This window comes from Giraffa tippelskirchi, chromosome 10 (genome assembly GCF_054371585.1).
Source record: "Giraffa tippelskirchi isolate mGirTip1 chromosome 10, T2T-mGirTip1v1.2.pri, whole genome shotgun sequence".
NCBI lineage: Eukaryota > Metazoa > Chordata > Mammalia > Artiodactyla > Giraffidae > Giraffa > Giraffa tippelskirchi.
The window spans coordinates 113,728,798-113,755,090 of NC_137284.1; the positions used below are offsets into that span (position 1 = coordinate 113,728,798).

At 35.3% G+C, this 26,293-nt stretch overlaps 1 protein-coding gene across 4 annotated transcripts in view; it reads left to right on the forward strand.

Moving 5' to 3' along the window:
- HIBADH (3-hydroxyisobutyrate dehydrogenase) overlaps positions 1-26,293 on the forward strand; it is a 111,721-nt gene that overhangs the window by 17,330 nt on the left and 68,098 nt on the right. Inside the window, exons 3-4 of one of the 4 annotated variants that reach the window (XM_081534952.1) lie at positions 5,988-6,097; positions 9,023-9,144. In XM_081534952.1, the coding sequence (XP_081391078.1) occupies positions 5,988-6,097; positions 9,023-9,144 (232 nt within the window). The remainder of the gene's footprint in view (positions 1-5,987; positions 6,098-9,022; positions 9,145-26,293) is intronic. The other 3 variants (XM_081534953.1, XM_081534954.1, XM_081534956.1) reach the window with 3 other exon arrangements.

The following is a 26,293-nucleotide window of genomic DNA, read 5'->3' on the forward strand; positions in this document are numbered from 1 at the left end:
TTTGGAAGGACTGATGTTGAAGCTGAAACTCCAATACTTTGGCCAGCTGATGCGAAGAGCTGACTCATTTGAAAAGACCCTGATGCTGGGAAAGATTGAGAGTGGGAGGAGAAGGGGACGGCAGAGGATGAGATGGTTGGATGGCATCACCGACTCAACAGACATGAGTTTGAGTAAACTCCGGAAGTTGGTGATGGACAGGGAGGCCTGGCGTGCTGCAGTCCATGGGGTCGCAAAGAGTCGGACATGACTGAGCGACTGAACTGAGCTGAACCAGCCTGTCTAGCAGTCCACCTAGTGCTGTGGAGAATAAAACAGGTTGTTGAATGTGGCAATGTTTTAGATATGTCCTAGATAGCCAGACTAAAATTAGGAGGGAGTTTCTATTAAAATTGCATTTTGACAATAATGAAGTGCTGAAGCAGGTTTTGAGGGGAAAAATAATAAGTAACTGTTAAGAACCATTTCATTTCTGATAGAAAACTACATAAATATTGCTTTTAAGGTTTGCTGACCTGCAAACAGAAATGCTGTAGTCTGAAATGAAAGTCACGTAGACAAGATCTCTCAGACTCCTGAATAGAAATCAGAGGGTTCTAGGGCACAGGCCCAGTCATTAGATTTCCGTTCTTTCCGTCTTCCTTGAGATGCTGAAGTGGGTATGAGGAAGGAAAGAAGTTGGGTTCTGGGTAGCTGCCCCTCCCAGATTAGTGAATAGTGAAGACATGTCCTAGTTTCATGCCTGCAGCTCCCACCCCGACCGCTGCACATGGTGGGAAATCTGTGGATGCTTCGCTCTAAGGTGGCAAGCCTGGAAGGCAGGCTCCTCTTTTCCCACGTTCTATCTCTGCTTCACCTCAGAGTCTTGACTCTAAGGAGTCCTATGTGTATTGATTGTAACAGCAGTGAAGGGCAGGAGGACATGAAATTTAGATAAATGAAGAGAGAAGGGTGAAAAGTAAAAAAGCTATGGGCCTGAGGGGGAATATTCTGCCATAAATGTCATAAAATGAAAACACTTGTTGGTAAATGATTTATGCTGGCAGCTTAAAAACCATTTTAAACAGTGGCAGTGTCATTCAAACAAGTGTGATTTCTTAAGAGTCCTACTTTAAAAGATAATGTTAATTTGGATGAATGACTTCTGATATGTTAAAATGTCAGTATTATTTCATAGCTCTATTTAGTTTTAAATGTGTGGTAAAGGAAAAAGTGATTTTCATTTTACCACTAAAAGATGAGGATAAGACTTGGGATTAGATGGGAAAATACACGTGAAAACCTTGAAACCTCTGGCTATTGTCCGCAATCGTGCAATGGATGGATTAAGAATTCAAAAATTCAGAGTGTATTCGAGTTAGTGCTTACATTTTAAGGACAGATGTCGATCTCTGGGTTGGGAAGATCCCCTGGAGGAGGAAATAGCAACCCACTCTAGTATTCTTGCCTGGGAAATCCCATGGACAGAGGAGCCTGGCGGGCTACAGGTTTAACCCTGAATGCATCTTTGCAACTTTTAGCATCTATTATAAGAATGTAACCCTGGTAATCATCAGCCCTTTGGGTTTTAGAAATCATGAGTCAATAAATGGTGAATGTAGTGGTTTAAAAACACAAACCTAGGAACTTGACTGTCTGGTCTCAAATCTCAGCTCTGAGTGACTTTAGACAGATTAACTTCTTTCTATCAATACTTAAAGTGTCTCATAAAATTTGAATAGTAATAGTACCTTCATTTTAGTCCTAGAAAACCTGGCACATAGGAAGTGCTTTTATTGCTGCCACTGCTATTACTGCTGTTATGGTTGTTGCTTTAGTATCTATACCATATTTCTCCCAAATCTTCATCCCCAACATCACACATAGAAGTGCACCACTGTCTTGACTGAGTCACTGAGTCCAGAGTTGCTTGGAAGAGAATTTAGACATGTTTTTAAATCAAAGAATGATGATAAAAGTTGAAACCAAATTAGGAGACAAAGAGAAATTTGACTGCGTCCCTGCTTAAAAATATATTCTGCAGAGTCCCTTGTGTCCTGGACACAGAAGATACCAGTTACTCTTTTTAAGCATTAGTATTAAGGGCATGTGACTTGTGCTTTATTTTCATTTTCATTGTCTAGGAATTTCCTTGGAGATGCCTCCGATCGGTGCCAAAAGTCTTGAGACTTATGCACCATTTCTGTGTGAGTTTTCCGGTTGAATGATGCTTAATTGGATTCTCTCTAAAAACTTGGAAGCCATCTTGTTGTTCCTAGGTTATAAGGCTGAACATGTTTGGTTAAGAAAGTCTCTTGGGATCTAATCTGATATCCACTCAGGTCTCGTTAAAGGGGAACTTTAAAAGCCTCTTGCTGAGTGGGCTTCATCATTGTCGACCAAATGTTTCAAGATGTAGGCACAAACCATTTCGGTCAATTTTTTTTAAGGGTGGTACAATTTTGAAGCAACAATATGCTTTTCTACTTGGAAAGATGAAAATACACAGAGTGGCGTGTTTAACCAAGGTCATGTTCATCTTGTTTCTTTGCAAATTTCTCTGTCCCACTTAGTTTATTTGGAAGCAATGCTAAGAGCTTGACTTATGTGGCTGTTTTGTCTAGAAGAGACAGTGAGATTTTTCTCTTTATGTAAGATAGCTAGGTTAATTGTTGTCTCCTTCCACTGATAACGTAAAAAGGAAGTGCAGTTACTTCAGATTACTGTGTACCCTGATGCCTATCATCCTCCCCACCCCCACCCAGCAAAGCAGATTTTGTCTTCCATCTGTCCAGTCATCTACTCTTTATATTGTACACCTGCCATTGTACTTACTAGCATATGGATGAATCTGATTGCAGAAATTCTTAAAAACTAGATATTTTGAAAGGAACCAATCTCTTGTAATCAAAATTGAGATAATGGAAAAATTGTTGTTTAGTTGCTAAGTTGTGTTTGTTTTGTGACCCCATGGACTGTAGCCCACCAGGCTTCTCTGTCCATGGGATTTTCCAGGCAAGAATACCGGAGTGCGTTGCCATTTAATAAGGTTATCTTAATTCACAGTGGTGTAAGAAGGAGGCATTTGGAATTGTCAAGAATTTCTGAAAAGGCCGTGACAGAGCAAAGCCATGGTCCAGGGTCAGCCAGATCAGTGACCACCCACACATGTGGAGGTGCAGAAGAGTCCTGAGGCACTGCAGATACTTCGTATCCTACCAGTCCTTTTTCACAGAGGCAATACCTTCCTAGAATTTAAATTTACTCAATGTGAAAAAATTCCCTTGCCAGAGTTTCCTTTCTACTTTGGAGGTAGAAACCCTTAAAGATAACCCATGTCAGTATTCTGATTTTGTAGGTTCAGAAACTGAAGTCAGAGAGGTTAAGTGATTTGCACAAAAGCACACATGACTTAGTGGCTGAGCTATAACTAAACCCAGGTCTCTGCCTTCTAAATTAGTGTTCCTTTCACTGATCCATGCTGTCTGTCTGTGCTTATCCATTCAATTAGCAAATATAATTGAAGGGACTCTAATTAGTTTGGCTCCTAAAGGCTTTTGCGGTTAGTGTCAGATTGGCAATAAGGTTTGTTTTTTTCCTGCCAGCTTTTGAGTCATGGCCAAATTTTGTTAGTCAATTATTTCAGAGTCTTGAAGTCATCACATGGAAGGCAAGATGATTTGAATAACTGGACACACATGTCTGTCTTATCTGTCTAATAAACATGCCTTTTCTGTAGTGCAAATTAGAGACTGTTATAATGTACTGAATGTATATAGTCATTAGATATGGAGCAGTTGTGGCCAGTAGACTGGTGACATTCCAGCTATCACTATCATTGTGTGTTTTTTCCGGACCTGTGAGCTTTGACACTACTCTCCTATATAATTGAGGGGTTAGCAGTACTCTGGCAACCCAAGCATCCCAAGAAGCAGATGCTGAGGATGCAGGGGGCTGATTGGCCACCCCATGCACTTGGCAGTTGTATGAATTGGCAGTGCCAATTCATGAACATGAGAAGCTTGGAGGTGTGAAGTGTTCGTAGATCTGTGAGCTAATCGTTGGGGTCTCTGAAGGCACGTCTCAAGGAGCTATCTAGATGGAATTGAATTTCCTTCAGTGGAAGAGACTCAATTCCTAAGAGAAAGTTCGAAGTTGACTCTTAGACCTCAGGGCTGAGGTCTTAGAATACAGTCCCTGAAAGATCAAGAGAGATGGAGCTGCGATGGAAGGAAAGGCCACTGAAAGGTACGCCACCATTTTGTATGTGTTTATTACTTCATTTAAGTAGGGTGAACGGGTGGGGCTCTCTCCACGTAACCCATATTCTTGACATAGTCCAGAAGTAGAGAATTACAGCTCCTACAACCTTTCCTTTTCTTATCTTCTCATCTTCCTGAACTTTTTTTTTTTTTGCTTGAGTAAACTTCAGTTCTTTGCCAGGAAATAGTTGCCTCTTTTCAAATCTCAGTATTTGTTTGAGTGTAGGAAAGGTTTTCACCTAACTTAAGCATTTCTTTGTCATTGGATGGAAAAAATTTTTCTGGAATGATTTGTGGCAGATCCCTACTATATATCAAAATATACATGTTGAATGTGCCACATTGTAGACTCGAAAATACTGTGTTGCCTTTAGAATAAGAAAGACTATCTTTTTTCTCTTCTTTTGGTTTTTAGAGTCTGTGGTGTTTCACTTAATGTTAACACACAAAGTGACAGGATACTTGATTGTCTGAAATTTTGAAGTACAACGTAGGAAATTCCGTTAAAACTTCCTTTTGTAGACTTTGATTTAGAAGCTGATAGTCTCTTATGGAAAATTGAAATGTAACTGCTTCTAGTTCATAATATTTAGATTGCACACAGTGTTTGGCTTCTCATTCTTTCATCAGCTGTACATCAAAGACAAAAAGAAAACGTTTTGTATACTTCCACTGCATGAAAAACAGAGGCATTCCATTCCCAAGATGCTTATGTGCCAGTTCACATTTCCTTGTAGAAAATATGTTTGTTTCTAATGCCTAAGTAAATCATGCTATGGAGAAATCTTTGATTATCCTCTTGATAATCCTTTGTCTTTTTTTAAAGAGAAAAAAAGCTCTGAACAGGAACTTTTATGACAGGTGATGGATTCTTTCTGTTAGAGGGGAGTTTCAGTCAAGAAGTGATTTCCTGGTCTCTTTTGGCCTCTTTGGTGGCTGACCAGCTGGTCAGGTGTATCATGGTGTATGTATGTGAGAGAGCAGAGGATGTGGGGGATGTGAGTGAGGGCTGATACACCCACGCTTGTATGCACGTACGTTCAGAGGATGGACAGAGCAGCTTTCCTGTGTGGTATGTTCATGGTCATCGTTAAAGCAGAAGACAGAGTTGCAGAGAGAGCATACCTTGATGCCTGTTGGCTTGTCTTCCTTGTATATGTGGTTTCAACAGGAGTCCTGGCGGCTCACGCTCTCAGACTTTCATGGTGGTCTCAGTCAGTGCAGTGCATGCTTGTCCTTGTTCTGACTTTAATGAAAAGGCTTAATTTTTTTTCTCTTGAAAATAGAGGCTGGAAGATAGTGGTAATGGGGACTTGAGAATTTTCCTGGGGATTTTGCTGCTCATGAAATAACTGGTGAATCTTGTACTTCAGCTACCAGCTCTGTTATACTAGAATATTTTTCTTAGAGCATCTACCAAGAAGTATGCTGTTTTAAGAGTCCAAGTTGGAGGAATCCATGAGAAGTGTGTCTGTTCCCAGGACTGTTGGGTTTTGCCCTTTTCCCCCTCAACTCACTTTACACTTTTAAAAGTAAACAGTGGATGTGATTCCATAGAAACTGCATCTGTATGTGTGTAAGGAGTGAACTCTCTATTTTAGGCAGTAAGGTTTTTTTTTTTGTCATTTGAAAATAAGTATTGGTTTTTATTCACTGTTACTATTACGGCATGCATAAAAAGTGGGTCCTACTTGTGCTCTAGAAGCATTTGATTTAAATAATGTGCCTTTGAAATTTTTTTTAAAGGTAGTGTCTTCCCCAGCAGATGTAGCTGAAAAAGCTGACAGAATTATTACCATGTTGCCCACCAGCATTAATGCGATAGAAGCTTATTCTGGAGCGAATGGAATTCTAAAGTATGTATTTCTCAACTGTAGATATGTTCTTTCTATGATAGTTTATGAATTTCACATTTGTTAGAACAGTTGTGAAATTACAGTTATGTTTGTTAAGTCTTCTTGTACTGTTTTCTTATGTCTTAAAAGTGAATGGTGTGGTTTCTCTCTCATTGTAAAGGGTTTATTTTTTCACTGAAGTCAAGTATGTGACTTTTGGGAATGAAGTTTTTTTGCTTCTCTTCCTTTAACTCTTGCGTTAAACTTACACTTTCATTGCTAAGCTGTTTTAAGAGACTTTTTAAAGCTTGACTTTAAACTGTACACAAATGTTACAAGCAAACTTTTCTTACCGTTTGTAGAAATTCAGGAAAAGATTTTCTATGAAAAATAAAACCAAGCATTGGAAAGAACACTATTTAAAATTTATTATGAAATTAAAAGTTACTATATGTCCTCTGGGTTAGTACATCTATAGTAAGAACTTTGAGAAGCTGGAATTAAAGATTAGCAGTAGCTCCCTGAATAATATATAATTTAGACCAGCATTTCCTACCCAGTGCCTCGCTTCAAGAACCTTTTGGTTAATTGGTACCTGCTGCCAGACCCTTGTGGTTATATTAGGATGGCAACGGTTGAATTCTCAGTTTAGTTTTCTGGGCTTACTGATGCCTGTACCTAACTTGTTTTGTTGTTGAATTTTAGCAGAGAGCTAGAACAAACTGGTAGGCTCAGTAGACACATGAAGGGCTGAAAGAAAGGGTTTTAATTTCATGAAGCTGTAATACATGGAATTTGAGGTTTTTGGAAATGTAATTGCTTTGGAAAACTAGCAAACTTAGAAGCAAAAGACACTTGAATATTAGGCAGAAAACTGATAAGATAAATGTTTAGATTTCAGAGAAGGTTGAAAGACACTCATTTTGGATGAAGCCCTCAGGCCCACAGTGTGTGTGGTCCTGAGGTGACCTAGCTGTGTCATTACCTAGTCTGTTCCAATTATGGCCCTGCTTTACCTCTCAGGGAAAAGTTACTAAAAACTCTGTGTAGAAAAAATCCTATGTTTATTAATATCCTTTATTAGGAATATGGTGGCCACCAACCAGGGTGGTTTTGTCTAGGGAGTGCCTTGAAGGAGTTTGGCTTTACATTGAACTGTAATTTGCTTCTCATGGGTGGTTCTTTAATTTCTTCTGGGTCAGGATCACTTCCCCACACCCAGTTGCATGTGTAGTTTTTGAGATGATTTCGCATTTGATTAAAGATTTAAGATCTTAAAAATACTAATATCACAGAAGACTGGTAAACTTAATTCTCATATTTTAGGGTATATACATCCTGGAGTGATCTATAATGGAGTATGCTGTTTCCTTTCTATGGAACATACTCAGTTACTGCAGTTAGACCAGATCAATTCATAAGTCAAAAATTGTTGCTTAAAGCATTTTATGGGCTATTTTTTTTTCTGTAGAAAAAAAATTTTTTAATGGTTTTAGCAATGATTTTCTGTTTCCCTTTTAATATTTATATTTTTTCAGTTTTAATTTTCCAATCATAGTTATGATTAAATGTCTTGTGGGTTAGTTTATCTGTGGTAAAAACTTTGGGAAGGTTAGCCATAGCCCTTTAAAAAAAATTATAATTTCCGTCTGAGTTTCCAAGCCTGTGACAATAGCATAGATCATATACTGTAAAGGAACTCGACAGGTATATAGTGTGTATTTAGAGTCCAAACAAAACTTTTACTTTAAAGTGAAAATGAAGGTCACTCAGTCGTGTCCGACTCTTTGCGACCCCATGGACTATATATTCATGGAATTCTCTAGGCCAGAAACTGGAGTGGGTAGCCTTTCCCTTCTCCAGGGGATCTATCCAACCCAGGTCTCCTGCATTGCAGGCAGATTCTTTATCAGCTGAGTCACAAGGGAAGCCCTTTACTTTAAGAATGCTGTTTAAATATTGATGTAAAATATGGTATATGAAAAGACTGCTTCCCCCTTTTACCAGTGTATACATATAAATTTACCATAAAGAACAGAAGACTCTTTGAGATTTCTAGGTCCATTCCTATATTTTCCTTAGTATCTGTTTGATATTTTATTTTATCTTTACAAAGTTACAATTATTAAAGAATATGCCATTCTAAGGCAAATGGCTAAATTTTAATTGCTTATATTTTTTTTACCTAGTGGAAAGAAATGAATATGTGAAATTTGCAATATGGCTTGTTAAAGACAAGTAAATTACATTTTAAAGAGACCCAGCTATTTTACAAACAAAAATTTAAATCTTACCAAATAGCCCCTTTAAAGTTAATAGGTGTTTTAAATTGCTTACATCTTAGCTAACCTACATTATTATGGTTAATGTGTATTTCATGTGAAACCAGAATTTATACCATGTAGTTTATTAGGTTACTTTGTTTGAAATAGTTTGAGTTTACTTTGAACTGTAATTGATCTGAAAATGAATTTGAGATTTTGAACCAGTTGTAATAATGAGCTTTTTAAAAATATAATTTATTTTTGGCTGCTCTGGGTCTTTGTAACTGTGTAGGCTTTTCTCTAGCTGCAGCAAGCTGAGGCTACTCTCTAGTTGTGGTGTGCAGGCTTCTCATTGCGATGGCTTCTCTTATTGCAGAGCACAGACTCAGTAGTTGTGGCACACGGGCTTAGTTGCTCTGTGGCATGTGGGATCCTCCCTGATCAGGGATCAAAACCATGTCTCCTGCATTGGCAGATGGATGCTTTACCACTGAGCCACCAGGGAAGTCCCAAATAATGTTTCTAATATTTACACCAGAGACTTCCTTGATATCTGGCAGCTTTTAGCAGATTCTGATTCTATAAGTAGTTGCATGAAATACTTATTCAGAGTTGTAAACTATATTTTTAAAACTATAAAACTGTACTTTAAAAAAATATATATTTCTGTTTGTTTACTTAGAAAAGTGAAGAAAGGCTCACTATTAATAGATTCCAGTACTATTGATCCTATGGTTTCAAAAGAACTGGCCAAAGAAGTTGAAAAAATGGGAGCAGTTTTCATGGATGCCCCTGTTTCTGGTGGTAAGTGGTAGCTAAAATAGATGCACACCTATTCTGTTTGTCAGAAGTAACAATTACGATTTTGTGGTACCCAAGATTATCCAATTATTTTTAGAGTTATTGCAAAATCTCAGTTTCCTCGTTACAAATAAAAACAAAGAAAAACTGACTTATGTTATTCAGCCCTCTCAAAATACAATGCTTGTTCTAAACTCAGATAAAAAGGATGTTACAGCTTTGAAGAGCTGTGAATTTTTGATCTAGATTGCTGTGGACAGGGCTAGATCAATTGCTAGAAAATTTTAACTTTTCAGAACAGATTCAAGAAATAATTAGCCTGAATAATCTTGTACCTATTAAAGAAACTGAAGAAGTAGCAAAAAAGAGTAAATGATTTCATGAGGAAAATACTAGGCCCAAGTGATTTTACCAAATGTTACCAAAATTTCAAGGAGCATACCATCTCAACTTTATATGAACTTTCCCAGACAATAGAAAAGAGGAAATGCTTCCCAAATCATTCTATAAGATGTGTCTAACTCTGATAATTAAACCAGTTAGAAACATTATGAGAGAGAAAAACTATAGGTCTCCATCAGTCATGAATATAGAAGTAAAAACTTTATAAAGTACATTAACAAATGAAATATAACCGTGTATGAATGAGATAAGACACTTCAACCAGGTTCGGTTTATCTCATGTACATATAGATAGCTTAATGTTAGAAAATCTATAAATAAATCTCACCGCATTACATACTTTGAAATTATCAGCATCTCAATCAGAGGACAGGGAGCTAATAAAATTCTAAAAGCTTAATATTATGTAAAATACTAATATGGATATCTGGATATTTTGGAATGACAGGATTATGATTTTATATAATTTACAAATTTTCCAGAGTTACTGTGTAATCAAATATATATCCACATATACATACATATGTGCATACATATATACATATACATATGTAATTATAGCAATATGGCAGTAGACAATGGAATAGCAATTTTATTCCTATTAAACTTGATTGTTGGCTTTGGAATTAAAAAATAATGAAATATAATAATTTAAATCAGTTTCTTTTTCATAAAGAACCTAGTGGGCTTGTAAAGGAATCTTATATTCCAAACCCTTTTGAGTATAGAAAGTGGAAGTCACTCAGTCGTGTCCGACTCTTTGTGACCCCATGGTCTATACAGTTCATGGAATTCTCTAGGCCAGAATATGGAGTGGGTAGCCTTTCCCTTTTCCAGGGGATCTTCCCAACCCAGGGATCAAACCCAGGTCTCCCGCATTGCGGGCGAGTTCTTTACCAGGTGAGCCACAAGGGAATCCCAAGAATACTGGAGTGGGTAGCTTATCCCTTCTCTAGTGGATCTTCCAACTCAGGAATCCAACTGGGGTCTCCTGCATTACAGGCAGATTCTTTACCAGTGAGCTATCAGGGAAGCCCTTTGAGTATAGGTGGAGGTATAAATAATTTTTAGCCCCTAAAATTGTTACATTGAATCATTTAAGTAGGATTTTAAGTGTAAAGATTTATAATGTGGTATGGATCTTTGATTATGAAATACTAATAAGCAATTTTAAGCTTGGTATTGGAATTTATTTATAGAATAGATTCAGTAAATGAACAATTCTTTGTTCTTTGAGTGGTTCTGTAATTTAATTTGAAAATCGATATAGTACATATCAATTGATCTTATTGATTGATCTTCTTTTGCTTCAAGAGTATAGCCTGAAATTATCATTTGATAATGAAAAATATCAACTTGATTTTTAAATGTTATTTAGCATTTAAAATACAGTCTTCTTTGTGATAAAACTTTGAGATTACTTCTCATCCTTATCAAGTTATTTTTATCACAGTTTTGTGGTTTTAGAGTATAAAAATGCTAATTTGTAAAAGTGAATTTACTTGTCTGATCTGTATTACAGATCGAAAACTGTGTAGAGATGGTTTGTGATAATTTGTTGCTTGACACATCATCATTATGAGTTTGGCCAGCATATAATAGAAACTTATGTTTGTCTTCTCATAGTTATTATTTTTATATTTTTAATATGGGTTAAAAATGTCTGCACTTTCTCAGTTAAAACAGAGGAAACTTTCTGTAAGTTAGAGTTAGCAGGTTTAAAAATCATTGTATTTTAACTAAGTAAAACTTAGGAAAAGGGACCTGAGAAAAGCCTGGTTTAGGCACCCAAATGGGCTTACAGTTTTACAGAGGTTCTATGTTTGTTAGTCTTAAAACATATACTATTTGAGGTAATTTTAATAAAATCTTAAAAAAATTTCCCCCATTTTTATCCTCCTCCCCCGCACTCTTCATTTGTTTCTTATCTTAGACTTAAAAAATGCATTTTTGTGTAATTATATAGAGGCTGCTGCTATTGCTGCTAAGTCGCTTCAGTCGTGTCCGACTCTGTGTGACCCCATAGACGGCAGCCCACCAGGCTCCCCCGTCCCTGGGATTCTCCAGGCAAGAACACTGGAATGGGTTGCCATTTCCTTCTCCAATGCATGAAAGTGAAAAGCGAAAGTGAAGTCGCTCAGTCGTGTCCGACTCGTAGCAACCCCATGGACTGCAGCCTACCAGGCTCCTCTGTCCATGGGATTTTCCAGGCAAGAGTACTGGAGTGGGGTGCCATTGCCTTCTCCCAATTATATAGAGGTGTTACCTACAAATACAGTAGTATTCTGAAAATTAAAATGGGAGCACATTATACTCTTATTCTGTGGTTAGCTTTTTAAAGAGAACCTTTTTTAAAACCCAGATGAAGAATTTGAAGTTGTACAGATTTTTAAGATAGTGATTTCTTCAGTCCAGCCATTTCTTCTGCTTTCTGCTAGCTTTTATTCAATTTTGTTTCATATGACTTTTTAAAAAAAAATCAAAAACAAATCATGCTTAAACTGTTCTACTTATCATCCTGAAACCAATGTAAATAACTGTTACATGCTTGTACAGTTATTGCTTTGTACCATAGATACTACTTTATAAAATATTTTGACATGCCTCAACCGATTTTGGTGCTTCCTTTTTTAACTTCCCCCAGCCAGGGATCGAACCCTTTTCCTCTGCAGTGAAAGCTTGGAGTCCTTAACCATTGGACCACCAGGGAAATCCTGGTGCTTCCTTTTGAAGCTGTGAAATTGTACATGCCTTTATCAAAGCCCATATTACATTATATTTATAGGTGTTGATTCTCTTCTTCCTGTAAAGCTTAATCTTTTTGAGTGCAGGGAGTAACTTTTTTCCTCAAATTTTTGTTAAATATGAATTTATATACAAAATACTTATAAAATTATAAAGGTACAAACTTTAATTACACATCAGGCCCATGTTTTCCCCCCTCCCAATTTAAGACATAAAGCCTTACTATTACCTTTGAAGTTCTTATGTGTTTCTCCTAGTCTTTGTCCTATCTGGGCTGGCTGTTAATACTTAATTTGACCTTTCTGAATATTTAAAGAGAGGGTAACACCAGATCTGATTCATACACCTGATACTATGCTAGTGAAGGATTTTAAGTTCTGGAAATGGAAAATTTATGTTAATGATCAGCTGGAAACCTTGTAGATGACTCACAGATCCAAGGAGAACCATTGGAATTTGGAATTAGATTTGGCTGTTCTTTAGTAAATACTCTTTAAGCAAGGAAGAAAGGAAATTGGTTAGTTCATATAATTCTACCACCTTTAGTTTCATTTTCTGTTGTACTTCTGTTGATAAATTGAAAGACCTTCACTTTTACTTTTAAGTTCCAGAGAACCTGGAACTTCAAAATAAAAGTGAAGGTCTTCATTTTTTTCTTCAGTGGAATGTCTTATACTTAAATTATTGTATTTATATAATTCTTACAGTGTTGTATACTGTTTTCTGATCATATATTCTAATATTCTCTTTTATGCTGACGGGGCGTTGATTGCAAGGGACATGCTTCGTTCTTCCTTTCATGCAATAAACATTTATTGAGTACTTGCTGTGTACTAGGTATGTTCTAGGTACTACAGATAGAGCTTTAAAGATACTCAACATCTTTTGTCTTACGGAGCTTATGATTTGATCGGAATGGAGAGGATAAACAAACAAGAATAATTTCAATAGTAAGTACTATGAAGGAAAAAACACAGAGTAAACAGTTAAGGAGACAGACCAAGGGGAGGGCCCTTTTACATTGAGTGGACAGGGAACCTTCTCTGGGGAAGTGACATTTAAGCAGAGATCTGAACGCACAGGTCCAGGGGTAGAGTGTTCTCAGTGGAGAGAGCTACTCTGTAAGGTAAGAGGTACTCTGTACTTGTTCTGAGGCATGAACAAGCTTGATATGCTTGAAGAACAAGCTTGAACATTTGTCTTTGTATTGCTAGGACTTAGCAGGTAGTTTCACTCAGAATTAGTTAAACTGAATCACCTGTATATTGATTCCCTATATGTCTAATGTCATGCCTTTGTTTAACAGTTTGCTTATCACAGTAAAGCTAACCAGGATCTCTGTTAGCCATGACACTGGCCTCATAAGTATGATGCCCTAATCTGTTTATCTGTCTTGTGTAAATGACATCTTTATGAAAGTTGTAATGCTTTAATGTGAAATGTTGTTTAGTGACACCATTTTGGACACACGCATTTTTTTTTGCAAGGGGTGTGGTCTGCTACCACAGAGTTAGTTCCAGGTTGATCAGCTCTCTTGTATAATGAATGCTAGATATAAAGCAAATTAAAAACTATTGTTTAAAAAAAAGAAAAACTATTGTTTGTAATTGATATCTAAATACTGTTCTTTCTGTGCCAAGGGCATAATTATAGCATTTTACTGTTCTTGAATAATTGAAGAATAAGATCATTGATTGCATAGTTTGTCTGTAGGTTTGCACAGAAACCTTGAGTTGAAGTGACTTTGAAATGGCTCTTGTAGATAGCCCAAGGCTTTCTGTGCTGGCCAGCCTCATTGATTTGCTAAACTGTATTGCCCTGGTTAGGATTAATGTCAAAATTAAATAATTGAACTTGTGTGTACGTGTTTGTATAACAGTTCCCGACAAGGAAACCAGATTTTATGCTCTACTTGGCTGGGTTAAATTTTAGTAATTTGTTTGAAGTATTCTTAGAATATGAAATAGTAAGCACAAGACCTATTAAGGAGTTTCTTTTAGAGCACTGGACTTGCTTGCTTAATTCTTCAATGAAAGTCTCACATAGACTCTATTATTGTTTTTAAAATCAAATGTGCAAGTCTTGGCCTTTACCGCTCACTGAATTGGATACCTACTGTTTTTCCACTCGACCTGTATCTAATTTATGGTAAAGGGAGCACAAAAACAAAATTTATTTATGTTTTGGCACCTAACACCGTTATGGTTAAGGGTCTCTTGGCATTTCCATTAAAACATTTTCTTAAAGAGGTTTATAGCTTGGTAATTTTACTTTGCTCTGGGCTGAAACATTGCTATTTCTGTCCAAAAGCAAATTCTTTTACAAAATTTCATGTAACTTGATTTACCGTGGTTTGTAATGTGTTGGGAGGGGGAAGAGCTATCATAGGAGGTCTTTGGTGCTCTCATAAGCTGTTTGATTACACAGTAGTATTTTTGTACAGTATTCATTGTTGAATTTTAGTCTTAACTCAGTAATATTGTTTTTAATGTTTTGAAATAAGTTGGTTTAACATGATTCAGATAACTCATTTTCATGGGTTCTTTCCTTTAAAGAATTGTATTATTGTTATGATTTTTAGTTCTTTTAGAATGATCAGTTTCTATTTTTTATTATAAAACTTAGAAGTACTTTGTGACATTGACTTCTGTATCAGAGACTTGGATTAGTCTATCTTAAAATGCTAAAGTAAGCCTCTCCTTGGTCTGATTCAATGGTATTTAAAACTTTAGTAGTAACTCAAATAATTAAATTTTTCTTTAACTTGATTTAATGGACAAATCTGTTTCTTTAGAAATGACATAAGATTCATCAGTACCAGTATACCCAGAAATGAGTTAATTATGTTATCCATTTACATTTACCCATAATTTTACTTATCACCCTGTATCCATTAAGTATCCCTTCTGTCTCTGGAGAGTACATTTTGCCTGGGATTTTCTCCAGTTTGCACAAAGTGGTTCAGAGATGTTTGGTAAATAAATTCCAAGGATTTCTTTGAAATTAGTCCCAAAGAAGAGGTGCCCATAAAAGCTTCATTTTACATTCTTTGGCATGTCTGAAACTCCCTTACAACAGTTGTTGTGGACGAGAGCCCCTATATAAGGTGTTAATGAGTTCTTAACATGTTTAGAGAAGACTGCTGACTCACTGCCCAAGATAACATGGTTGAGGCAGAGTTAATAATTTGTCTCCTATGAAAATAGTGGAGGAGTGGGTTAGAGAATGCAGGGTGATCACTTCATTCAGTGTTTGTATTATTACTGTCAGTTATTGTTGGTAACAATTATTATTGGTAACAACAGCCTAGTTTATTTCTAAGAATTTACTCTCTTGCAGTTTGTAATTCCCTCATCTCCAAATCTGCAGGCCAGATTTTAACTGCATCTCAATTTCCAGTCAAGTAACTATTACCAGAGTTGCTCTTACCAGGCTCTATCCTGTGGTGGACGGACACTGTTCTCTTCACATGGTTCTGTTGGAAAGCGCATGGATAAGGCAGGGGTCCTGCCTCAAGTAATCCTGGGGTATTTTTAATGTCCTTTAATTGCCATTCAGGATGTAAGTCAGACCAGACACAATTGGGTCTGGTCACATAGTTTAGAACTGCCTAGCAGTGTTTATATAAAGGTGAAATAGATTTGGTAAATAAATCTAAGGCTATTAATTGTATATAATTTATTTTTCATTAACATCTATTGATTCCTTAGCAGCATGAAATTAATTCCAGTATCCCTGATGTATTATATGTCTTTATTTTGTTTTGCTTGTGATCCCTGGATAGCTATTGGGAGGAAGTGAAAGGAGGCAATGGAATTAAGAATTTGACAAGGGCTTAGTCATCACAAACTGTTACCAGATTTATTTGCAGTATTTTAGTTGTCTGATTTTCTTAAAGTTTGATGATATCAGCAGATGAAAAGTATATTACATTGAATTTAAGACCTTCTCTGTATATATTTGTCATGCAATTCTATTTTATTTTACATTATTTGGGATATTTTAATTGTGAAAAATTTAAATTTACATGCATATTTCTTGGTAGCCATCCTCCCAACATGGCCAATGAAGGTTTGATAACCAACTCACCACCTCTCTTCTGTGTTAAGTAATTTAAATCGACCTGAAGGTAGAGAGTTTTTGTTGTTATTTTGTGTTTAGCTCAGGTTACATCCAGCAAGGGAGAGATATGGACTCTTTTCTAAAAGAGTATTAAGAATTTTAAGATTTGCACCTGACATCTTTTTTTATAAATTAAGTTGTTGACTATTAGTTGTGGTCTTCAGAATGTTTATCCATTGCAGTCTCTAAGACAACATTGTTCTTACGGAGTTTTTTGTTAAAAAGTGAAACACAATATGAGGCCAGGCATACACGTGGTTTTATCATTAATTATGTTTCTTTTCCACTAATTCTTATGTGTGAGGGTAATACTTGTTCTCAAGTGGCCAACATTTTAATGTACTATGTACATACAGTAAAAGAGTAGAAAAATAATCTTGGCAGACAACTGAAATAGTTAATTTGCTTTTCTAGCCAAGATAGGTTTATAAAACCTTCTGAAAATTAAGAAATGAGAGAATTTTTCTTTGCATTAATGCCACATTAACCCTTTACCTTAGGCTATAAAATTTTTCTTACAGTTTTTTTTTTCATTAGATAAGCAGCTAGAGGAAGAAGGATAGTTGATTTATTGTAATTGTGAAATATCTGCAAACACTCAGATAGTTGAATTATTTTGACATAAAATCCTGAGTAGAGATGAGATTTTTCTTTAAAAGTAAATGATAATTTTGAGAACAGAATAGAAGCAACAATATAGTTCTGGCTTTGAGATCTGTAATCTTTAGTAGCAAACGTTTAAAAACAGCATTTAGAAATTTTTGATGGTATCTTATGGGCTTTAATTGGGCTTTGCTTTTATATTCTTACTAGTACTCGTATAAAATCAACAACTTTTCATGATCGGGCATTTACATCTTAAATCTTACACCCTGCTCTGTTGGGAAATAGATCCGGCAACAGTGAGTATTTTGAAGTTAATAGGAATAGCCTACTTTTATACAGAAAAGTTGCTTTATGTAATACTCAAGGGCTGGTGGACAAGGTTGAGAGTGAGGGTAGAGGGAGGCTGGGTGGGTGCATGTTGGGGATTGAGAAAGCTGACATTGTCCTTCTCCATCTTAGCTGGTAGTTTGGAATAAAACTGCAGAATTAAATTTTTTGGAATCGTTACTACCCCAAGTGGGAATGTAAACTATATTGAACACAATTTATGTAGCCTGTTAAGAAGTCAACTGAACACTAGTTAATTAGTTTACATTATTACATCACTTCTAGTAGAGACTCAAACTGGTACCGAGTAAGAGGAGCTCTATCAGGTGAGCTGACTGCTACCCATATGGGGCTTTAAGATAATGATGAGTTTAAATTTCCTCTTAGAGCTAAGTGAGAATAAAACTGGAGGCAATAAATACTCTGGGCCAAAGCCATTAAATGAAAAAGCTGGGAATTCTCCAGCTCTTGACTTAAATTGTTTGTTTATCAGCTGGCGCCTAGTCTGGAGTCAAGAGCTGGAGATTTCTATCTGTGACAGAACTTTGAAACTCTTGCAGGACACTTTCATTTCAACTTAAGGTAACTTGAGTTTATAGCTTTGGCTTTAAAGATTACTAATGATTTACTCATTTCCTTACCATTTAACCAGAGTGGACTTTTTCCCAGGAAAGGATCTGTGTTTATTTAGGGCCTTTGTCTGCGGAGGGATTAAAAGGCAGCCCACCAGCATTGTGAACTTGATGGTAATAAAAGGTCACCAAAACACACCATAAAAACATTCTTACCATGGAATTAATTATACAGTGTAATTTTACAAAGCAGTTCAGTTACTCCATCCCTACACCCCCAATTCTTAAGTATTTCATCTTTTAAAAATTAGAGCTTTGGTACAGTTTTAGGTTTTTGAAAAAAGAAAAAAATGTTTGGCTTCCTTTATGATATTTAAACACTAAAGGACATTGTCACATGCAGTTAATTGCTTAAAATTTTTTAAGTTTTAAAATAAAAATTAGCCGTTATTATTAAACGGCAGGATGAATAACGTGTTTAGGAAGAAGGCAGAGTAGTCTGAAGGGGTGCTTGCTGTTTCCATAAAACAGCTCAGTTTCTAAAAATCTAAGCTTCGTTAAAAAATTTTTTTTTTCTGTGCCACCAGGTGGCATTACATCCAAACCTGCTTGTGATAAAGGGAGGATTTTAAAATACATTCTTTTTTGTTCAGGAGAGGTCATAATACTTTTTCTAGATTTTGCTTTTGAAGTTAGCTTAAAAATACATCTAATATCAAGGTTGATTAAATGTCACTCTCCAAAGAACTGAAAGGATTTCTGAACTGCAAATACTTGCATTTAGGTGTTAATACTGAAATGAAAGTAAATTAAAACATTGAGACATTGGCAGAGGATTACCTTTTTTTTTTTTTTTTTTTAATAAAATGAACATTTAACAGTTGGATATTTTTTTGGTTTTGTTTTACTTGTTTAAACCCTGGAGAGAGGATCCTGCCTATAAAACCCTCACAAATGTTGCAAAAATCCACCCGCCCCCCCCCACCAATGTGGCAAATCAGTGCCCTCCCCCCCTCAACACCCACCCCAGGCCTTATAAAAGCGGTGTCAGCAGGTTTCACTGTATGGGAATTTTTAAAAAGAGGGAAGGACCTCTGAAACATGCGAGTTGGTCCTTTTCACAAGCCTAACTATGAGATTCATTAGGCAGTTCACGTTCATGTCTTAAAAGCTGTTTTTGGGAGAGTAAATTCTTGGAGTTTCCTGTACTGGTTTTGAGGGAGTCTTTATAGTCTTTTGAGTCAGCCAATTTTAAGAAAGTGATAATGTAAAAGCAGGAAAAAAAAGGCTCATTATAAATTTTAATAAAAAAGATTCATTAAAATATATTGATGTTCTATTTTTATGAACCCATATATAAGTTAATAAACTCTTCAGAAAAAATTGTATGATACAAGTATTCAGGTGCCACAATATTTTGTCAGAATAAATAAGATTCAGTGTACATTCTATTGATTTTTATCCTTTTAAAAAATGTGTTCACTGTATAGAGAGATGTTTAATGCTTAGCTTTGATTATTTATTAAAATGCTTTATGAAATGTTACTCAATTTATATTCTCACCTCTTCCTCTGAGGCTTCTTAGTGTGTACAACTTGATTAAGAAATGTATATGTTTTCAAATTAAGTATTTGACCTCCCACTTTGATGTTCTTGCTTTTATATATACACATAGACACACAACACAACCCTCTCCTTCCCTATATTTTGAATAACTTGATTGTAATGTGTGTTGTAGTAAAAATAAATACATACAAACCTTCAGTATTACCAAGAAAACTTTGTTTTAAAAATTAGGAAAATTTCATATTTGAAACTTGACAAAAGGTGTGCATGACACTTAACACTGAATATTTTACTTTTAAACTTGATACAACAGTTTGCTTCTTGGCTTTGTTGTATGCTGATATTTCTACTTATTTAACATCAAAAAGCTGTAGTGGTTTTTCTTTATAGATTGTGCCTGTGTTCTGGAATTGCCTCCTGCTGTCCATGAATTGCTTCTTGGTTTTTTTTGTTAGAATTTCTCACCAGGGTTTTTGTGAGCTATGTAGCCAACATTAAGGGGGGGCAGGGAGAAGAATTTGATACAGTAGGCTGGATTAGTAAAAATTATTTATAATTATAATTGAGTCAGCTTCCTGGCTCAGTGTAATATAATAAGAATAAGCACATGCAAATCCCCTGTAATAATATGCATATATAATTGCCTGCAATGACTGTTTTTTTGTTTATTTCTAAAATATTAAATGACTTATTTTGCCGAAATTCTAGAAATCTACTTTTTCATTAAAAAATAATAGAAAAAAATCCTTGCTCTTAAGATGTGTGTAATTTAGTAATGAAGCATTAAGATTTTGGCTTCTTTCATTTCAGTTGGAAATAGTATTGGAGTAAGTGAGTGTTGCCATGGGAACCTCCACATAGATATAAAAGGCAAGACTGTCTAACTGGAGGAGGAGGGGCGATGTTCTCAAATACCACTGGTTTAAATGATCTATTTTATGTATATGTTGGGGGTCTAGAGGGAGATAGGATGAGAAGGGAAGAAAAAGTAGTGTAGAAAGTAGACATTAAAGTTAAAACCGTGTACTCATACTTTTGGAGTCTCACAGATGGAAGTGTTTTAAAATTTAAATGGATGAAATGTGATTCCTAATTATTTGTATCATTTGCGTATGTTGGGGAGTGTCTGCATATCTTATTTTTAAATTATATTGATGGAACATGTTTAACTTATTTGATTTTAGATAAAATATTTAATTCTGTGAAATTTTCTTGGTTGGAAAGTTAAGATTTCAGTCTCTGAGATGGCTTTAATTATAAATTTTATTAAAGAGTTTAACATACTTAATTTTTTTCAGATATCTGAAAAAAATTTTTTTTAACTGTAACTTTGCTGACGAGCAGAGAGTTAATGTGGGCTTTCAAAGGAAAATTGACTTTTAGACTTCATAGTATTTTTAATATTAGATTTTTAAAATTAAAGAATTTTTTGCTTTTCTATAAATATGGGTCAAGGAAACAATGATTTACTGTATTTACATGTGTAATATTGTATGATTTTCTAAAATAAAGAATGAAAATAGCGAAAGCAAGCATCAAATCCTTTTATATCCTCAGGAGCACGTGTAGCTGCTGACAAATAGGTTTAGAGAACAGCCAGTTTCACTGTTATGTAATGGTTTTTGTTTTATGTATATTTATGCTACAAAAACCAGTGAAATTGTGCCAAACATTACTATTGCAGTTTTAACACTATGGATTCTGGTTGTCATATATGCATGTAAAAAAAAGAAAAGACATTAACCTGACAAAAACTGTTTAAGCTTACCTTTTTAGTCTTTCCAGAGAAAAAGTAAAGCTGCCAAGGTAATAAAACATCCGGAAGTTTTTAAATTAAAAAGAGTAATTTAAATTTTTTAAAAAGGGAGGGGGAAAACAGGAGGAGAAAGGGGGAAAAGACCGCACACTGCTCCCCAGGCCTGGCTGAATCTGATGTAAATTAACCAGCAGTGGAAGTGTATTGTTTCCAACCCCACACAAACAATGCTGGCATCTCCTGGGGGTGGGTGGGTGTTGGAGTAGAGAGGGGGTGTTGAGAAGTGAAATGGAATGCAAAGAGTTTAGCCATCAATGGATTCTGTGGCTTAGAAAACAACGGGGTTGAGAGTAAAGAAGGACAAAGTACGTCGGCATATAAAATTAATCAAGGGAAACCTTCAAGTGAAAAATAGTTCATAACTGTGAGAGAATGCTTAGTTGTCAGTACTCTGCAGTCTTTTTTTTTTTTTTAAAGAGATTTCATGAAGCCCTTAAACTGTAAAATGTTCAGCAACCAAGATACATCATGCTCACTTTTAGGTGTACTTTTGGCATAGAGTGTCGGCTTAGACTTGATTTCTTATACCAAAAGATGAAGAAAAACTTTCTTGGAAAAATAGATAAGAGCGATAAAAAGTCAAGTTTATTTTAAAAAATACTTAAGAAAATGAAAAGGCAATACCATCTATGTTGTTTTTTTGTTTCAGTTTGTGTCTGCTACCTCCCTTCCCTCTCGTTCTTAGAAAAAAATCTGACAATGTTAATGGAGTGAAGCGTAATGAAGTGGAAAGCACATAGCCGTATCAATAAGTGGATTCAAAATATGTTTAACCTCCTTAAAATTCGTAATACAGAAATTTTTAGAAGGCAACTAATATTTATTAAGTACCTTTGGTGTGTCTGGCTATCATGCTAGGTGGTTTGTGTATTTTAAATCGTTTAATCCTTATAGCAACTTCATGAAATGCAGGCTGTCATCATTTTTTTTTAGTGTGAAAGTTGAGGCTCATTTTGGAAGGTATGATGTGACAAATTGGAATTATTATAAGAATTAGCCTGATATAGCAAGAAGACATTTTAGGTAGAGGGTTTTATTATGAAAGGAGTTGTACTTTCAAATTTGGAATTTCTTTGGTTGCTAGAATAACAAAAAGGCTTTTTTTTTTAATTAAAAAAAAGAAATCAGCGAAATACTTTTACACATTCCATTGATATCACCGTTCAGTGACTTTTCCCCGCCCCCTGCCACTCCAATATAGAAGAAATTGTTACCCAACTGAAAAAACAAAACTACGACAATTTAAATCAGTTTTGGTTTTGGTCTTCTATGCTTGAATCTAGTCAATGACAAGAATAAAAGGGACAAGAAAATGCAGAACCAGAAGTGAAAGCCAGAAGTTTTAAACCCTCTAAAATAACTTCCTTGGAAAGAAGATTAAAAGATGCCAGAGGGTATCTTTTTAGCTATGCGGTTGAAGTATGAGTACACAGAATAGTTTTACATATGTTTACTCTATTAACTTGTGTTTTAAAATTTTTATTTTTAAAAAAAATTATTTATTTAAGTGTACTTTTACAACTTTTTATCACCAGAAATTGGCCTTTACAAAAATAATGTTTAACTGCATGTATACCTTTTTAAGTATGTTTATAGTATTCAACATTAAGCCTTGCGATTAACAGTGTATCAAAGTTTATTGCTCAATAATAATGAAGTACAGTATTTAGTCTAATTTCACATTACAACTATCATCATGTGTTTTACTGAAAGAATTATAATGTATTGGGAGTTAATGGTTTTTATCCTGTCATATTTTTATCCCCTCTCAATACACATAGATCTTCAGTCATATTATTAAAAAAAAAAATCTGTTCCAACAGTTTTTGCAGAAGGCCTTTAAGAGTCGTGTGTGGTATGTGAGTGTGTCTGTGTCTTTTAATAGTTTTATTCTGATTTATTGAAGGTACTTTCTAAACATAATTCACATTAGTTAAAAAAATGAGAGATGCACAAACAAACCCATACTCCTCATAGCTTAAGTATAAAACATAGGTTTCATCGAAAGCCATAGGAAAATATGTTTATTATGTTTTACTTTGCTGATTTTTCTTTGAATTTTGTAAAGATCAAGTGTGTTGAAATGCGATATACTAGTATATATTTGGATACAAACTGAACCTCACCTAATCTCTTTTTTTGCATATACTAAGCGTGAGAATTTCAAGTGTGATGTGTCTGGTTTCATCCTCATAGATCTAGCTTCAGGCATGATTGGCAGCAGTTTGAAAAGAATGATGAGTAGGCCCTTCTTCCCCTTATTCTGGTGTGTTCAACAGGAAAAAAAATAAACCAGCATTCTTGTTACTAATAGCTCAGAACACTGAAGTGTCTTGTAGTCTTCCCAGTTTATTTTGGAAGTTATATGCGAAGCTTCTTTCATTTCAGTTTGTTCTTATTCTAAGGATTATCCAGTTCTCCCCAGAAATGCTTGTGAGATGGATTGCTATGAATATGAAGGATAGAAAAGGCAGAGTAGAGAATACTGGCAAGAAATTTCTGGAAAAAAAATTTTCTTAAGAATATTTTGACCCTGATCTTTAGTGGGGTGAAATTCCAAGTGAATAATTATTATTGCTGGTCAGAAAATTGTCCAACTGGATAATGATTAAAACTGAAAGTCAAATGTTATTTTTCGGTGGTTTTGCTCTCTTTTCCTGTTGTTGGTTGTATTGGAAGGGACCTTTAGTGGGTCATCCGATTATGGCAGGGTCAAGATTAGCTTTGCCTGGCTTCAGTCATGTTATCTTTTCTAACCTACATGGCCTATGATATTGAGATTCTTCATGGAAAAAAAATGAGCAATTCTTGATCTTTATCTATGCATCAGTTTTAAGTGGTGATAGGTTTTTTGAAGATGGAGGCTATGACTTTAAACGAATGACCTGCTGTTACTTCAGGAAGTATGCTAACGTGAACATAGGACAGTGTTTTCATAAAGGGGAGGTGATATGGGAAAACTGTAGTAATGAGGTAGGGAATTGTATAGAACCTAAAAGAATAATACCTATTCTATTCTGTTGTTGCAGTGAGAGAACTAAGGCATTTGTATATCTTACCAATTATATGTAGATATAAAGTTAACAACAGGAGCAAAACAGTTTTGAAATAGTAATTTTGATGTCCACCCCTTATTAAGTATATTTACAGTACAGTTGAGCAACAGAATAAACTTCAAATAAATTTCCAAAATAAGGAATTGTTGACTTTTAATTTGTTTTGTGTGTCATGTGGGTATGAACGTCATAATTAGGGAACAAGTTTTGGGAAAAGATACTGTGAAAATGAGCTGTTTGTGGTTTCACGACCTAACCATTTACTATTTCCCCGCTTACTTTCCTTTGAGAATCATAGATGTGTATGTGTGCGGATATGCATCTTTATCTGATAGTTCTCCCTTATCCTGCCAAAGCAAAATTTTAATGTCTAAAAAGTAAGAGGTTATTTTTCTATTATGCGCTCCACATCTTATGGTAAATTAAGATCTGAATTTTTTTCCATTGGCAACAAAAATGAAGGTGATATACCTTCCTTTTACTTATGCTTGAATTTTAAATGTTCTTGAGTTTTTTATATGATGATACCACAATGTACACAAAGAAAGAAGCAAGCATCTGTTTATAATTTTTCCATATAAACCTTTTTTGAAAAAGAAAAAAGCTTAAAACTTTCCTTAAAAAAATCTTTTCAATAATTGCTGTTTAATTTTATTTACATTTTTATCCTTTCTCCTTAATTTTAATCATAATTTAAAAAACTAATAAAAAGTATAAATGTAAAGAATTCAGAAAGTTTAGGATGAAAAATTTATCTAATTGCATTTGGCTTTTTCCTGTGTTTTCTACTGAAATTTCTTAAAGTTCCTTCCTTTTAACTGTGCTTTAAATTAAACCTGAGGAAGGCATTTAATTAACTTTTTCCTTCGACCCCAAACCAGAGCTTTGACTCTTATTGGTATATATACTCCTATCTGAACACAGTTCTTTGAATATGGTCTTTGTGCTCTGAAAGGCTCCTTAATGATTCCCTCTCAGTAATGATCTAAAATGGTTGGGACCAATCTCATATTCTCCTAAGGTGTTCTGCACCTAACCTTTGACAGAGATGGTTATGTTATGTATGTCCAGTTTGCGTTGTACCCACTCTGTCTTGGATATGCTTCTAAGTGGGCATAGTTTTTGCTTTTCTTTTCAGTGTTCATTCTTTGTAATTACTGAAATGAAAAGCTTGTGTGGGAAAGAAGTCCTTGTTTCCTGTCTTTGTTGGTCCTTGTGGGTTCCTAATCTCCTAAGAGCCTTGGGATGTAGATCTGTACATCACAAGTAGGGGTGGGTAGTTTTTATGGCGAGGAAGAGGGGAAAAGATAGTATTGAAGCAATTCCTGTCTAGGTCTGCAGAGTGCAGATTGCATTTCTCTTTCAGTGGTGTTAGGTTTATGGCCCTTTTTTTGGAAAGTGCTGTTAAGTGTTTGGAGACCTTTATCTTCCTCTGTTTTGTTGTAGCAGATGGAGTTGTCCTCTGGTGGTTTTGCTAGGTATGATAAATGTTGTACTAAAACTGCTTGGTGGAAGTTTGATCTGGAAAGATTACTATTTGTTTCAGTTTCCTGAAGAAAATGGAATCTGAGCATTCAAACTGTTGAACACCAAGCCCGTCAGCAGATCAACAGTAATAATGCGTGCTTCTCTTTGATGCTTGTGACTTTTCCACCCTCCCTTAAAAAAGAAGGTTTAGGAATAAAAGCTAGAAATGATGATCAGTTTTGTCTGAAGTAAAGTGGTAAAAATAGTCAAACCTTTCTTCTCAGAGCCTATAGGAAGAGGTGGCTGTATAATGAAGGATTGTCCCTATTTTATAAAAGAAGAGTGAATGCAAAGCAGTTGTGCCTTTCTCTTGTGTTCACAGAAAAATTATTCACAAGATAGTGTTGAAGTCTTTTATAGCATAGCTAGCCTTAGTTTTATTGTTAAAAAGACTTCCTTATGCGTGTTTCTAA